At 37.2% G+C, this 14446-nt stretch overlaps 1 protein-coding gene across 4 annotated transcripts in view; it reads right to left on the bottom strand.

Moving 5' to 3' along the window:
* Nucleotides 1-14446, bottom strand: part of LOC146516596 (zeta-sarcoglycan-like) — a 396328-nt gene that overhangs the window by 112579 nt on the left and 269303 nt on the right. For all 4 annotated transcript variants that reach the window (XM_085162626.1, XM_085162627.1, XM_085162625.1 and 1 more), the window contains one exon: nt 8604-8691. In XM_085162626.1, the coding sequence (XP_085018752.1) occupies nt 8604-8691 (88 nt within the window). The remainder of the gene's footprint in view (nt 1-8603; nt 8692-14446) is intronic.

Genomic DNA, 14446 nt, shown 5'->3' on the forward strand with positions numbered 1-14446 from the left:
TTTTCTAACGACATTCACACTCCGATGGACGCATCGGAGAGCAACTTCCATGGACACTATCCATGTGTCTTTCCTTTATTACCTCAAGTTAGACTGCAAAAATGATCGTTTCCTAATACCTACTTTCACATTAGGGTAGTGTTGCAAATTTTAATGCATAAGCAGGCTTTGGTTAGCATACACAAAAATAAAGAAATAAGTTAAAATAAAAATGTTTCTTTTGACTTGAAAGTCAACCACAATAATTTTGAGATATACAAAGTAATATGTGACAGTGTTTGTGGAGTGAAAGAATAAAAGTGGCAGAGCAGGGGGGAAATAGAAAGCAGCTGCATTATTTTGGCCCTTTGAAAGTAAACAGCGTGCAACATGACCATGATGCAACAGCAGGAAACAAGAGGGTCACCATATCATTTGAAGTGTTTCTACCAAAGACAAAGACAGGCCCTCTGGTGCGCCACAGCTCAGCTTAAATCTCTTTGAGGTATTTTTTCGATGTTTTGTAACAAACAGACACTGTTAAATCTGGAAAGAAAACATACAGAGGGTACTAGGGAGAATGGGAGGAACTGCACTGCAAAGCAGTTTTTAATTCAACTTCTGAATTTGCTACAGGTGGGAGGATGAGATTCATGCACGGAGGGACACAAATTATTTATTTAGAGTTGATTATAGTCATTAATATAGTAAGAGAGGAGAGAAAGCGACAGAGGGAGAGATAAATGAGTGCCATTTGTTATCTACATTAATCAACACGATCTCTGGTGTCAAGGCTGTGGGATGGAGGGAAGATGAAGTGGTAGAAGTGCTGATGAAAAGACATGCAAAGGTTGTGCCACACAGCTATACATATTTCTTTGTAATTTAAAGCTTCAAACACAACCAAACAGCTACTGCCAGGCTTAACACAATTAGTGATGTTAGTAGCTTGGGGCAGGCTATGCGTGAAAACAGAACTTATTATTCAGTAAACAAAATATATAGAGTATATATTCCTCTACACTTTATATTCAGCAAAAGATCAACTGAGGATTTATGTTTAAGGTAAATGTGATGTAATCAGTTCTTGTATTTTAAAAAAAAATGCCATGATTTTACTCTTTTCCTTGTCTTGGTTGGGTGCTACTCTCTTTAAAAAATGTGATGTTTACCGTAAAACCATCACACTGAGCAGTGCATGTCTTCACACAGCCTACTTTTGAAGACTTATAATCAATATATATCTATAAGTATATGTTCATGACTTAGGCATCAAACACATATCAAGGTAAATGTAGCATGAATGTGAAGTTGATATATGACTCTCATGGTCACAGACAGATTCACATTGAAACAGCTAGTGTAAAGAATTTCAAACTGACGGCTAATCCAATGTAAACAGAGCTAACATTTTACAATGAAGTGTGGGCCCTTGATTTGTTTTTTTTTGTTTTTTTGCAAACTAAAAGTTTTATTGATATTATATTTCACACACCAGCTAAAATTAGAACAATTAATTTTAAGCAAGATGATGGCATATTTACTTATTAAACACATATTAATGTCATAGTTCCTAAACACCACCTCTCTTAGAAATGATTTTATACAGATGGAAAATGGTGTGCTAAGAAAAAGTGAATAAAGAAATATTATATAGCTTATAAAATATAACACATATAAAGTTTTAATTATTTCCCAAAGAGACACTTTTTCATCTGGTTCATGCCACCAAGCAGCTTTTTGTGGATATTTTATTGTCCACAAATAACAAATGTCTATTGTTTATAGCTCCATCCACTGCATAAACAATAAAATAATCTTGTAGCTTTTATAATGTTCTCTTCAAGGCATAGTTTACCAGGGAAAATATTCTCCAGTACCCATAATGTTGAAGCTACAAAACATGGACAAAATAAAAAAATGTGTGCCATATAATATAATGCATCCCAATAAAACAACACTATACGCTATTACATGTGACAAATTTTCTCTCTCTCTTTTTCTAAGAGTCTTAGAGTTGTGACTATATGCCCGTCGGGCAGTTAGTCAGATGCGAGTCTGGGTTTTGTAGAAATCTTTTTATTTTTCTGTTATTTTTTTGAAATGTCTACCATACCCGAGTAAACAAACCCACAAAGTATATCATTTAGCCATGGATACAATCTATATTGTAATAATCACCACTCCTAAATAAAACTGAAAACATGACAGGCATTATAAGTTTTTTCATTTAGCGCAAATATTTATGTGGGTCTTGACTGCTGCAGTTGTTTTGATTACTAATTGGCTTTATTAAATCCCAAAATTGTCACTAACTTATTATAATAAAAAAAATCATAAGCTATTCAAGATGTCTTTATTGAAATTGGAAAATATTATTAAATCCTGCAGTGCTGGAAGCAAGGAGAGAACGCTGATCTTTATAATACAACATAGCTGTTATTTTATTATTGTGTCCAACCACCAACAGCTTGAAGGCCATAATTCAGTGGTGCAGAAGAATGACTTCGTATGGTCCATTAAATCTATTCCTCGGGGCATGCCTACACATATGAGCAAGTTACGAAAACAATATTTGCCATATTGAAACCCAAACTGTATGCAGACAATTACACTTTGTGCAATTAAAGTGCAATCAAAAGGATAAATGACAACAATGCCAGTAAATCCATGCCTTTATTGAGTCTTTGATGGTCCCTTAAGTGTATTACAGTTTGTTAATGTGCTGCTCTATGTATTTTTAATTGCCTCATTATAGCCATTGATTTGATCTTCGAGCTGCAGCAAAATGAGGAAGACGTGCTGTCTGAACTTTGCTGGTTGGGTGAGGGGAAAGTCATATGTAGAAACAGACTATTTGGTATCTTTGTATTTCTCATCGAGCCAAGCCAGGAAGATCTCTCTTTAGCCGATAATATGATCCCTGCTTAATATGATTGTTATGTACGTCATTTGTTTCTCAGAGGGGGATTTGAAAAGATGTAGATTCATAATTAGACTGTGTGTAATGGAACAATTGAATTTTATGCAAGGCTTTGCAAGTTCTCATTCCGCACACTAATCAGAAACCAATTTTAGCTGGCATTCAACTGTTTAACTACCATGGAAACACCATGTTACTGAAAAAGAATGAAAGCTTATTTTTTTTAAGTTTAACAGCTATATAATTTGTAAGGCCAATAATGCAGAGCTAAGTGCAATAACTCTTACTTTCTATAACAAAATTCCCACTAATTTTACTACAAGTTGTTAATTATCATTAATATTCTGTATGGCCTTTGCCTTTTAGCCCTCTAATTTTACTGCTTTGATAAGCCACTTTTTGAGCTACTTCAGCCAAATGCCAGAGTGATTCTGCTAAGATAAAAGGGAACATAATTAGTATAAGAAGGTAAAGATAATGAAGTGATAAATGCAAGTCTGAGTTTAGATGAAGGTCAGTTGGGAAATCATTGGTTTAATATGAGATGGAGGTCCATGCATGTCCAAAACGTGAAAGGTAAAAATAACACAAGAAAAAGTAAGGAGAACGGCAAAAGAAAGAGGCGTGTGTGTGAATTAAAGGATGTAAAGGGAGGTGGAAAGAAAGAAATTTGATATTGAAAGTTTTTTATTAAAAAAACAGACATGTAAGCAACTTTTCACCTGCAGAACAGTTTTTAATGTGCTCTTTCTAGATCAAAGATTTTTCTTCACCCAAGACTAACTGTGACTGAATAAGAATATTAGCAAGAGCAAGAGCAGCAAGAATATAAGCTGTAATATATATAGAGAGAGCGAGAGAGAGCTACAGACAAATGCAGCCACATTGGTAATGAGCGCTATCAGTACCTTTGCATCAAACAGCACAACACATGTAGGAAAATGAAAAGTCAATAACCAGAACCTAAATGTACACCCACATAAGTTGTAATGAATGCCAGCTTTTCCAATAGACAGATGCACAGGTAAATTAAATGGAAAATGTGCTGTGAACAATAATTGAGCTGACCAGTTAATGTAGATGTCAATATTATAGATGCAGTCTTTTATTTGTGTTTAAAATTTAGGTCACAGACATTTAAGAGCGTTGCATAATATTTCAGAGAAAGTTGTACATTTTAATTGTTGTACACTTCAACAAAAAACACACTTCCCAGCTTACGTGAGTTTCGAATAACTTTTACTTGTTTCCTTTTGTTCAGGTGCCTGCAGTGTGCAACTTGGCTGCACTCTGCAGGCTGCGTACAAAATGACACACACTTCATAAACATTTTGAAAGTTGTATGAATCATAAAATGTCCTCTATACTACAGTATACTCCTCTGTACTACACAGAGGAAAGAAGCTCCTACGTCCTCTGTACTACATCTTATCAAACTCCCACAGGCAATACTATGTCCACTTACACGACTTGGAGAATATGCAACACATATTAACAAATATGCATTAACAAATTACACTACATTATTTTTTTTCGCAAATGTCCAACATGAATGTGTTCTTTACATTCAATGTAGTGCATTGGTCTAACGTATTCATTATTCATCTGTGTCCCTGTGTTTATAGAAATTCTCTCCATTTTTGCTAATTGGAAATACAAAAACACAACCACATTAGTATAACGTGGGTGCATTCTGCAGACCCCTCCTCTCCTTCCTGCACATCCCACTCAAAGAAAGCCTAAGCTGCCCCAAGTGCCTGTGTGAGCTTCACTCATGCAGGCAATAATTAAAATTAGTTTACTGTCTGTCAGACTGCAAATGGCCAAGATAATAATAGCAGTAATAAGCCCAGACAATAAAAATAATAACTGGGAGGTGGGATGTCCATTAATGTGTATTAACATGCCTTACAATTCTATGGGTCCCACACTACCACCACTACAGGGTAATTAAAGGATTTGGTTCTATACAATGTATAACAATGTAAGAATAAGCTCTTCTTTTTTTGCAATCAACCAACTACGACCACTTTCTCTGTACTGATTATAAGGTGCTATTTTATATAAGTAATGTACACATTCTCAACTTAACTCAACCACTCACAATGCAATAGGAAATATTCTTTCATGCTGCACAACTGCTTCCACGATGCTGTTTAGACACCACTCCACAGCCTGTAATGTTGGAACATGATCACTTAGGTGGGTGAAAGGGTATGGCTTCAAAACTCCAAGTTCACTCATCATCTTTATGGTTGGCCATTGAGAAGACAGAGATGACAGGTTCTCACTCACATTAACGAGCTGACAGCAACACAGCGGATGAGAGGGGATGGAGGGATGAAAGAAAGAGGGCAATAAAACGGAGACGAAAAGCCCAAGGCCAACAAATGTACTCAGATCTTCTCAATCAAAAGATGAGGCTTCAGGAGGTTGCAAGCTAAAGGTAGAAGAAGGGCTGTGTGTTTTGTACGGTATTTCTCATTTAAAATATGACTAGTTACATAATATGAGCGCTACCTGAATAAATAATATTTGTTTTAACATCACAACACATTTTTTTTCACCTAGAGCTAATATATGACTTTGATTATTTATCCCAGTCTTGCTATCCATTCATTTTTAAATGTTTGGAGCTTAGTTTTTGTTTTTCTTCTGTGCAGATTTAATAATCCAGTATATAATGAGGTGTCAGTGTACCTGTGTCTGGATATTAATGCACTACTCCAAACATTTGTGGCCATTTTACCTTTCCATACCACTAACCATGATGAGCTTGTACCTCTTGTACAAGCTAAAGCAAGCTGTTCCTCTGGTGAGTTTTAGTGATGAATACTAATAAGGAGGTTGCTCAAGTGGAACTTTTCTGCTTCAGATTTGGCAAGTTTCTGGTGAGTGGAAATAACCGCCTTACTTTAAGAACTGCTGAGAAGCCGTATGAAGAGAGTGAAAAGAAAATGAGGATAGAGAGGATGAGTGTTTGTTTTTGTATTTGTGTGTTTTGAGTTAATTCTGGTGATGAGTCAACACAGAAGCAGCAGCAGGATGAGACCAAACGGTTGTGCTGCTAGACAGAAGAAGCTCCTCAAGAAGATTCACTCCGTCCCCTCTTATGTTATTAGTCAGTCTGTGAGAACTTCAAAATGTGATCATATCTGTGGGTTTTTTTTTGTTATGTGGTTACTGCTAGAACTGTGTTTAAGGATTCGAAGCAATAAGCCAGGGGTGTCGAACTTTAGGCCTCGAGGGCTGGTGTCCTGCAGGTTTTAGATCTCACCCTGGGACGACACACCTGAATCAAATGGTATAAATAGTTCATTACCAGGCCTCTGGAGAACTTCAAACTATGTTGAGGAGGTCATTTAGCCAATTAATTCAGCTGTGTTGGATCAAGCATGGAAGCATGGAGTTTGACACCTGTGCTCTAAGCTGTACCTGCAGTTTAACTGTACAAGTGTGTGTAACAGAGGGCAAAAAGTACATGTCTGACCGAACCTGACCACTGACCACTGTAAACAGCCTGACTAGGCTGGTTGCAGTGGGTTCTCTAGCTGTATAGTTTGAAAACTGGCTGATTCTACTGACTGCAAGACAGGCACACGGATACTTATTCAGACACACATAAGCATTAACATGCTTTTCTTAGTGAGGAAGGGAGCTTTAGGGGGAGTTTTCACAGGAGGAGGTGATCTGTCAGGAATTTCAAGCCCTTGAAGTGTCAGAAATGGAAAGTCTGTGTATATCGATACTGCAAGTGCCCGGACGACCTACAGGAGATGAATATCTATATGCTGCATTAACATCAAATGGAAGACTTTGGATGAGAAGTTTCTGCCTCAAAATACCATTTATGTCACCTGTCAGACTGCAAATGATGTTTCATGTCTGCAGCAACCTGAATTCTGGCATCACCACCAACAACCCAAAGTCAAGTCTTGCTTTTAAAACACTGGTCTTCTAGGTCTGAGAACTGAACCAATATAGACTTGCCAACAGCTCCTTTGGAAGATATAGTAAAAGTTATTTCCCTATACCTTATTTGGTCTGTGACCTGGTAATTCTGTCATTATGGTTTAGGTTTTAGTTTTACTATTATTGGTCTTATAAAAAAAGAAGAAGAAAGAAAACAAAACATAATACTGATCTCGTGAATTGATTCATTTTAGAAGAAAACAGATGATCAAATTGTTGCTTTTCGGATTTGGCTACATTGTGACATTTGAAAGTCGCTACCATGAGAGGACACAGTACTTTGGTTTATTCTTTGGTTACACGTACGCCCCAGTCATCACATCCAGTTTTAAAATGCCACAAAGTATCTATTGTGAACAAAACCAAAATGAAAAATAATTAAAAATAGATCCTTCTGTGTTTTCCATGTTCCACAACCATAATATATAACAAAAATAATTAGTTTTTCAAAAAAAGCAGGAATTGTATATTAGAAGAACAGAAAACAATGAATTGTAATAACATAAATAATAACATAAAATAACATAATAACATAAAAAACTGGCCAGGGCCTTCTGTGATCTATTTTTAATTTGATTCTGTGCCAAATATTTTCAGTGGCTGACTGGTCTAGACTGCAGCAGCAGGTTTAGTTTTTACCAAAGAGACATGCCTTTGTAAAAGGTTCAGTCCTGCTATAATGGGCAAGGCCTTCGCTTAAACTTGGCCTTCTAGTCATTTGGAGGGTACCACATACTGATCCAAAATGTATTTATATTTCCATATCTTAGCAACAAGATTCTCAGTCTTCTGTTTTAGAATGTGGATCACATGTAAAATTAGGACATACATAGTTGTCACAAAAGACTATATTTTATTTTTTTTTAGAAACACAGTTGCATATCAAAATATGATGTCAGCTATATCTTGTATAAGCATGAAAATGGTGCCAATCATATCTTACATTACGTTATATTTTGGAATCAGTGCACAGCCAGACCTCATCAAACATTTCATTTAAACCAATCAGACCGAATCAAAGCCAAGGAACAGGGTTACCTACTCTTATTCTAAGTTTTAGGGGATAAAAAATGCCATGGGGTTAAAGACACTGGGAATTGGGTCAGTATTAAATTGAAAAGTCACACAATGAAAGACTTGGGAATTTATATGGCAAGTAGCAGGACCTTCAGTCAGATTTTTCCTTTTAAAAGAATCAGCATTACAAACTTTGGAGACGAACTAGCTAAAAAAAATTCTTTTAATTTAATAATATTGTTTTTTCTTTTTTAGATATTACATTGACGTTGACCTCCCTACACTGGTCAACTACAGAAAGATAAATATGACATCCAGACCAGAAAATAAATTTAAAAAACATATTTATCTTTATGTATTAACTTATTGCTTTATGGGTATAGTTTCCCACAGCTTTTCATTCATGACCTTTTTAGTGAGTCCCCTGAAACATGCTATATAGACTACATGTCCTTTGTGTTCTGTATTCCTGTAGGACATTCACTAATTCAATAAGAGCTTGGAAAGATGATATAGTCAAGACAAAAGCCCAAAAAGCCCGGCTCTCAGCCTCAGTGAAACACGCCAATGGAAACAGATAGCATTCGGTTTGCAAAACAGAAAGCAGTGGAATGCATTTAGGAATTCAAGTACAAACAATGTTTTAGAGAAATGATCCGGTTTGGAGGTTGTTTAAAGAGAAAAACTTGTATGTCTTTGGTGTATGTCTTACCCACAGTTAGCTGACCAGTCAGTTGTCCCTGTTCATTCCGAGCATTGACAGTCACATTTCTGTCTGACTGGAGGATCAGGGGACTGTCCTATAGAGAAGAGGAGAGAGAGATGACTAAAAGAACATCAAAATGTAGATTTATTGGACTCTCACAAACATAACCACGAATACCAAAATAGCTTCATAGTTTTCATTTACACCTATTTACTTTACTCTCTGTCTGTGCCTTGTGGGCTCTTGCTTCTCTGGACACCTTTCAACCAACCAGCCAGTACTGTCATAACTTGTATCAACTGTCACAGTTCACTCTTGACTCCCTCTCCTCTCTGCCAGCACTGGATACTTTGCACTCAATTTACATAATCCATTCAAAATGGCATCCATCTGTGATTGTGTTTGCTTGTTTTGAATTGTGTGCCTGCGAAAAGCCAATTATTCTCAACCTAAATGATATAAATACAGCTGTGACCCTGACCTCTGCTTTCCTCTTTTAAAGTCTGACTGGGCCACGCGCTGACGACTTTGGTTTACATTGAGTGGATATGTGTTGCAATGAATGCAAACCTGATGTCTGCCATTTTCATTGGCTTACAAAAACAATCTAACATCGCTCTCTCTCTCTGTCCTTCTCTCAGAGCCACCTCGGCTGTCGCTCCCAGCCCTTCCCAGTCTGCTGACTCTTCCCACTTATATACTTAACCAAGTTTCCACCTCTTTCATTACATCTCTGCACTTGCATCATTTTCTTTTTTTATTCTCTTCCTCTTCCCCGCGTCTCTCACTCTTACCCTTTAAATTGCTTATTTGTTTTGGCTGCATGAAATGAATAGCTCACAGGTGACCCAATTTCTCTGTTGATTTCCCCAAATTAATATCTTGCTGCATTCTGGTCTGAATTCCAAATGAGTATTGTGTTAAAATTGGAAAGTCGTTGATCCGTTGAAATGGGGGGGGAAAAATCCCCCCCCCCTCCTTTTCCATCCTCTTCTGACTGAATCTCCCTCGTTCACCCACCCATTCTCTGTCGTGCTATTTGTTATGGATGGATATTTATTGTTCTGCTTATGCAAGTGAAGACCAAATTCCTAATATGTCACACCTGTCTGTGTTCTATTTTAGAGCATCAGGGGCTCCTGGGAGTCACAAATGCACACATGAATGCTGCATGAACATAAGTGTTATGGGTACACAAAGTTATGAACAGACACACAAACACAAGACAACATGTGGCAAACAACGTTTGTGTGTGACTGTACACCTCACATACACACTTTGATAAATGCACATTCTAGATATGAACACATGCAAACATTAACACCTGAAAGGGCACTTAGGTGCAGTTCAAAGCACTCAAGCTTGTGTGCATGTGTACGCAGACACACATAATCCACTCATACAGACTCGGGTAACAAATTTGCCAAACAACAAATGAGTGCTCCACTCAGTTTATTGTGCAATGCATCTCTCTTCTATTTCCTAACACATGTACGCTGGATTAATTATTTTCAACGGGGCGTGTGATAGGCTTCACTGTATTATCTTTCCACTCTGTTAAAAGCGAAGGGTGCTTTGAAAAGTATGACAGATGTAATATGCCTTGAATCATTCCAGCTCAATGGGCGGTGTGGACGAACATGCCTGGTCTTATTGTGTTAGCGCAGGACTCTGTCATTTTAAAGCGCAACCATTGATGGGAAGTCTTATTCTATTAAATGCTTATATACAAATCTATGGATATAAGGTTTCCAAATAATGACTACATGTTAAACAGTTGCTAACGTCTTTATATGACAGCTGAATGTTGCCCACAATGTATGAAAAAGTAACAATACTGGCTTGTCCTTCTTGATGAGAAAATTGTCAGTTCCCCCTAAAAGACATTAGCAGTAATCAAAGACTGAAAATCAAAAGCTTTTTGTCACTTGCATTTCTAATTCTATTAAAATAAGATCTTTTATTCACTCATTTGACACACAATACCCCAGTGTGCAGCCTTTATTATCTCTGTAGAAAATAAAGGCAACATTTTTACAATGTATTATCTACCCATAGCGCCCACTGTACTAGTTCAGAGCATGTTCCTACCATCTGAAGAACGCTCTACAGACGCAGTCTTCAGATAATTAAAGGCCCATGGCAGCTGCTTTATAAATACTCAACCTGCTGTTACTGTTTGCTTCCCTTAAAGCTACTAAGGCAGTGCTGCAGATCAAGTTTAAGAAAAACCTCAGTTTCAGCAATCATAGTTCATATTTAGTATGAATACTAATTGAGTTACCATTTGGTGATGTTCAGCTTTGCCTATCGCCCAAAACCTATGCCACAAAAGCACACAAACAGCAAACAATAAGAGCTGTTTGTCTCTTTGCTAGCAGTGACACCTAACACTGATCAAACTAGCTCTAATTTACCCAGAACAAGAAAGCACCACTAGTAGCCTGAACAGTATAAAGAACAATTATATGCAAAAACTGGCTCCTTTAAATATGAGCTAGGCCTCTAGCAATAAACAAATAAATAATTTTAGTCTTGTTTGCATGGAAAAATACACACATTTATCCTGAGATAAATTTTGTTCTTTTCACACTTTTACCACAGAGTTACACATGCACACACGTATACACACATATAAAACTAGTGCTTTTAAAACACAATTTTAGGGGAAAAAAAGTTTACAATGAAACAATAATAAGTAACAAACTTTATTTTAGTGAAGTAAATTAGCTATGGTTGTCAGATTGTGCTTTTAAAATTTAAAGACATTGTTGCGGTCCACTAATTTATTAGAGGACACATTTTGGTTGGAGCAACACTGAACCCTTACACCAGTGTAGCAAGAAAAAGGTATAAATAAAAGGAAAAACAAATGTATACAATGTGTATTGTATCAAATGCATAGAAAACAAATCCACCATTACTAGTGCAAAGGTATAGCGTGGAAATATCCATACATATCTCACATATGCTTTGTGTTGGTCATCCATTATTGTCCCTCTGGTTTTGTTGTTAACGTCTCACTCATAAATCTCATCGAATAATGCAAACTATGCACTGAGGAACAAATACAGTCACAAGCACCATACTCTCTCTTGCGAGCTGACACAACATACACCACCGCACCATTAATTAAGTTAATAGTTTAATTTTTGCTTTGATTATATATACAGGCATAGGGCTGTCAGCCTGAGGTAGCCAATGTAATTAGTCAGGTAATAATAAGCTGTAGACGGGTGGCTCATCATCACAGCCTCCAGCCCCCAGTACAGATGGGTCCTAAAAGCAGCTCTCAGCTCTCCTGTTTCATTGGTATGTCACTGACTGCCTGACTAGTCTGGTCAGGACACATGGTTCAAAAGTGATTTTTATTTACTTATCACTCCAGCTTTCAACTCTCCTATCTGTCTCTTGTGATTGGTCTCACAAGCTGTCTAACTTCATACATTAGCTGTTTCGATAGTAATATAGTCAAGCCTTATACAAGATGCATTTGACTGATTCATCTTTGCCGTCAGCATCATAACAGCTTTTAGCTCTCCTGACTGTCTTGCTGATTGCTTGTCTCACTAACAGACTGACTCTAAATGGCTATGGATGTATGCTGAACAAGCGACACTTCTGGCTGTCATGCTAATAAAAAAGCTTTAATCTCTCTTGTCTCTGGTCAGCTCGATTCTCATGTTTGTCTCTCCGACTATCCAAGTGACTGCCTCTTCTGCAATATCCCCTCAAACTCAAACCTTTAGGAATTGAAGATGTTACTTTTTGAATGTGACGCAACATATGAGGAAACTCATTTATGGAAAACGGAGATCTCAATATAGTAGAATGACTATGTTTAGTCTGCTGTGTTTTTATGTCTCTCTATTGATATGTGTGGAACCTTTTCATTATAAATGTCCTCTAAAGCTCTGTTGTTGATGCGGTTAAAATTACAAAGTTGTTTTAATTTATCAGTTAAGTCAAGTATATAGTAAATTGTTCAGGGCAAAACACAATACTAATCAAACACTGTATGATAAAATGCCTGTGGGGTTTCCCCAATTCCTCTTTCAACCTTAATTCAGTTATCTAGCATAGACTATTAAATAAGTAATGTGCTTGGTGGCATGCAGTGCTAATGTGCTGCTTTCTGTTCCCACAGCCAGAGACAATAAACTAGCAGTGCCCTTATGTGTACTCTGGGTATTTGGACTGAATATGTTCAAGCTTCTTAATGGCCATTCATGAACCTTATCATCTATTTAACTGGTCACCAGCGTTCGTTACAAGACTTTTATCTACAGATGTGAGATCTGTGTAATCTGTTCAAATCTCAAGACAAGAATGAGATTGAACCGATTAAAATTTAGCAGTTTGTCCTTTTCTACTAAGTAGCCAGAATGGTGACTATAGAGCTCAAGAGATAGGTTATGACAGTAAAAACCTCATTCATATTCTCTATTTGGAATTTTGATAATCCACCACAATCTTGTATCCATCCAAAGAAAACTTGCTATTAGCTATGAGAGTGATTAAGTCAGGAATGGAGCACTGTACCACACTGATGACTAGGATATACTATTAATATTATGATACGGATTAAATCTGAGAAAGTTAGAAGTCCTTTGCTGTGGAATCTGGGAATTGCAATGCATTGTGGGATGAGCAGTTCCTTCACTGTCAAAAGGAATGACATTTTTTAAAGCAAATTTCTTCATTGGTTTTATTGACCTCATAGATAGTTGTCTTATTTACATGAGAATTTTCTAAAATGTCCATGAGGAGAATCAATGGGAAATTAACTTTCGTGACTACAGCTCAGTCACTATTGAAGTTTTCAGGTCAAGAAGTGTATAGCATTCTACTCACATCTGATTTACCGTTGTCTCGTAAACCCTCCTTGTACTCAGAGCAATGCATCTACTGTGAATGCACTAATGCACTTAAAATAGCAAGTGCAGAAGTATACCAAATGAAACACAGCAACTGTGTCACCAGGTTTCATTGCAAGACTAGCCTGCACAAAACAGGTAATTACTCACCACAGAGAGACAAAGAAAAATTAAGAAAACGTGAGAAAGCCTGAAGGGCGCGCCTCAAGAACACTGATTAAAAGGGGCGGAGGGTGGGACGAAGAGGTACGGGTACAGAGGGACAAGAGGTGTACGCAGGGACCTCCCGGCTCCAGGGTTGCAGAGTGATAAATCTTACAAAGAGCAACGAGAGAAAAAGAAGAGTGGGAGAAAGATAGAGATGGGAGGCAGAGTAGGGTAAACCGCAGAGCATCTGTTTTAGAGATAGACACACCAAATAGATCTATAAACTGAAGTCGCTACGTCAGCCCTCTGCTTTCTGCTTCTTCATGATAATGTATGGTGCTTAAGCGACCAGCCAACAAAGTCACACAGCTCAAGGAAAATAAATGCCAGCTGAGAAAGAAATACTTCAAGATACTAAAGTTAGATGTACCACTTTTTACAATACTGCATTACAAACTGGAGCTTTCTTAAAAGAAATAGTGATTATAATTGTTAGGTTTTGTAATGTTGATTGTCATTTATGCTTAGAAATATCTACTTATATATGCTTAGAGTTTTATAATTAGTTTTAGATTGGTAGAGGTGTATAATTAATTGTGTAGTGATAGGATGTGTGATCTTTAGCAGGCTGCAAAGGCTTGGTGTGGATTCCAGAGTGTTCTGGAATCCACACCTACATCCTGGGAGCATGGGAAGAGGTCGTACCTTGTTTTATTGTTTTATGGTAGGATAAACGTGGCTATATCTGTTTTAGGCTAAGTGCTTTTGTTTAGATGGTTTAGGGAAGTCATTTATGGGGTCACACTCTGACCACACACACAGGCA

The sequence above is a fragment of the Neolamprologus multifasciatus genome, chromosome 6 (genome assembly GCF_963576455.1).
Source record: "Neolamprologus multifasciatus chromosome 6, fNeoMul1.2, whole genome shotgun sequence".
Taxonomy (NCBI): Eukaryota; Metazoa; Chordata; class Actinopteri; order Cichliformes; family Cichlidae; genus Neolamprologus; species Neolamprologus multifasciatus.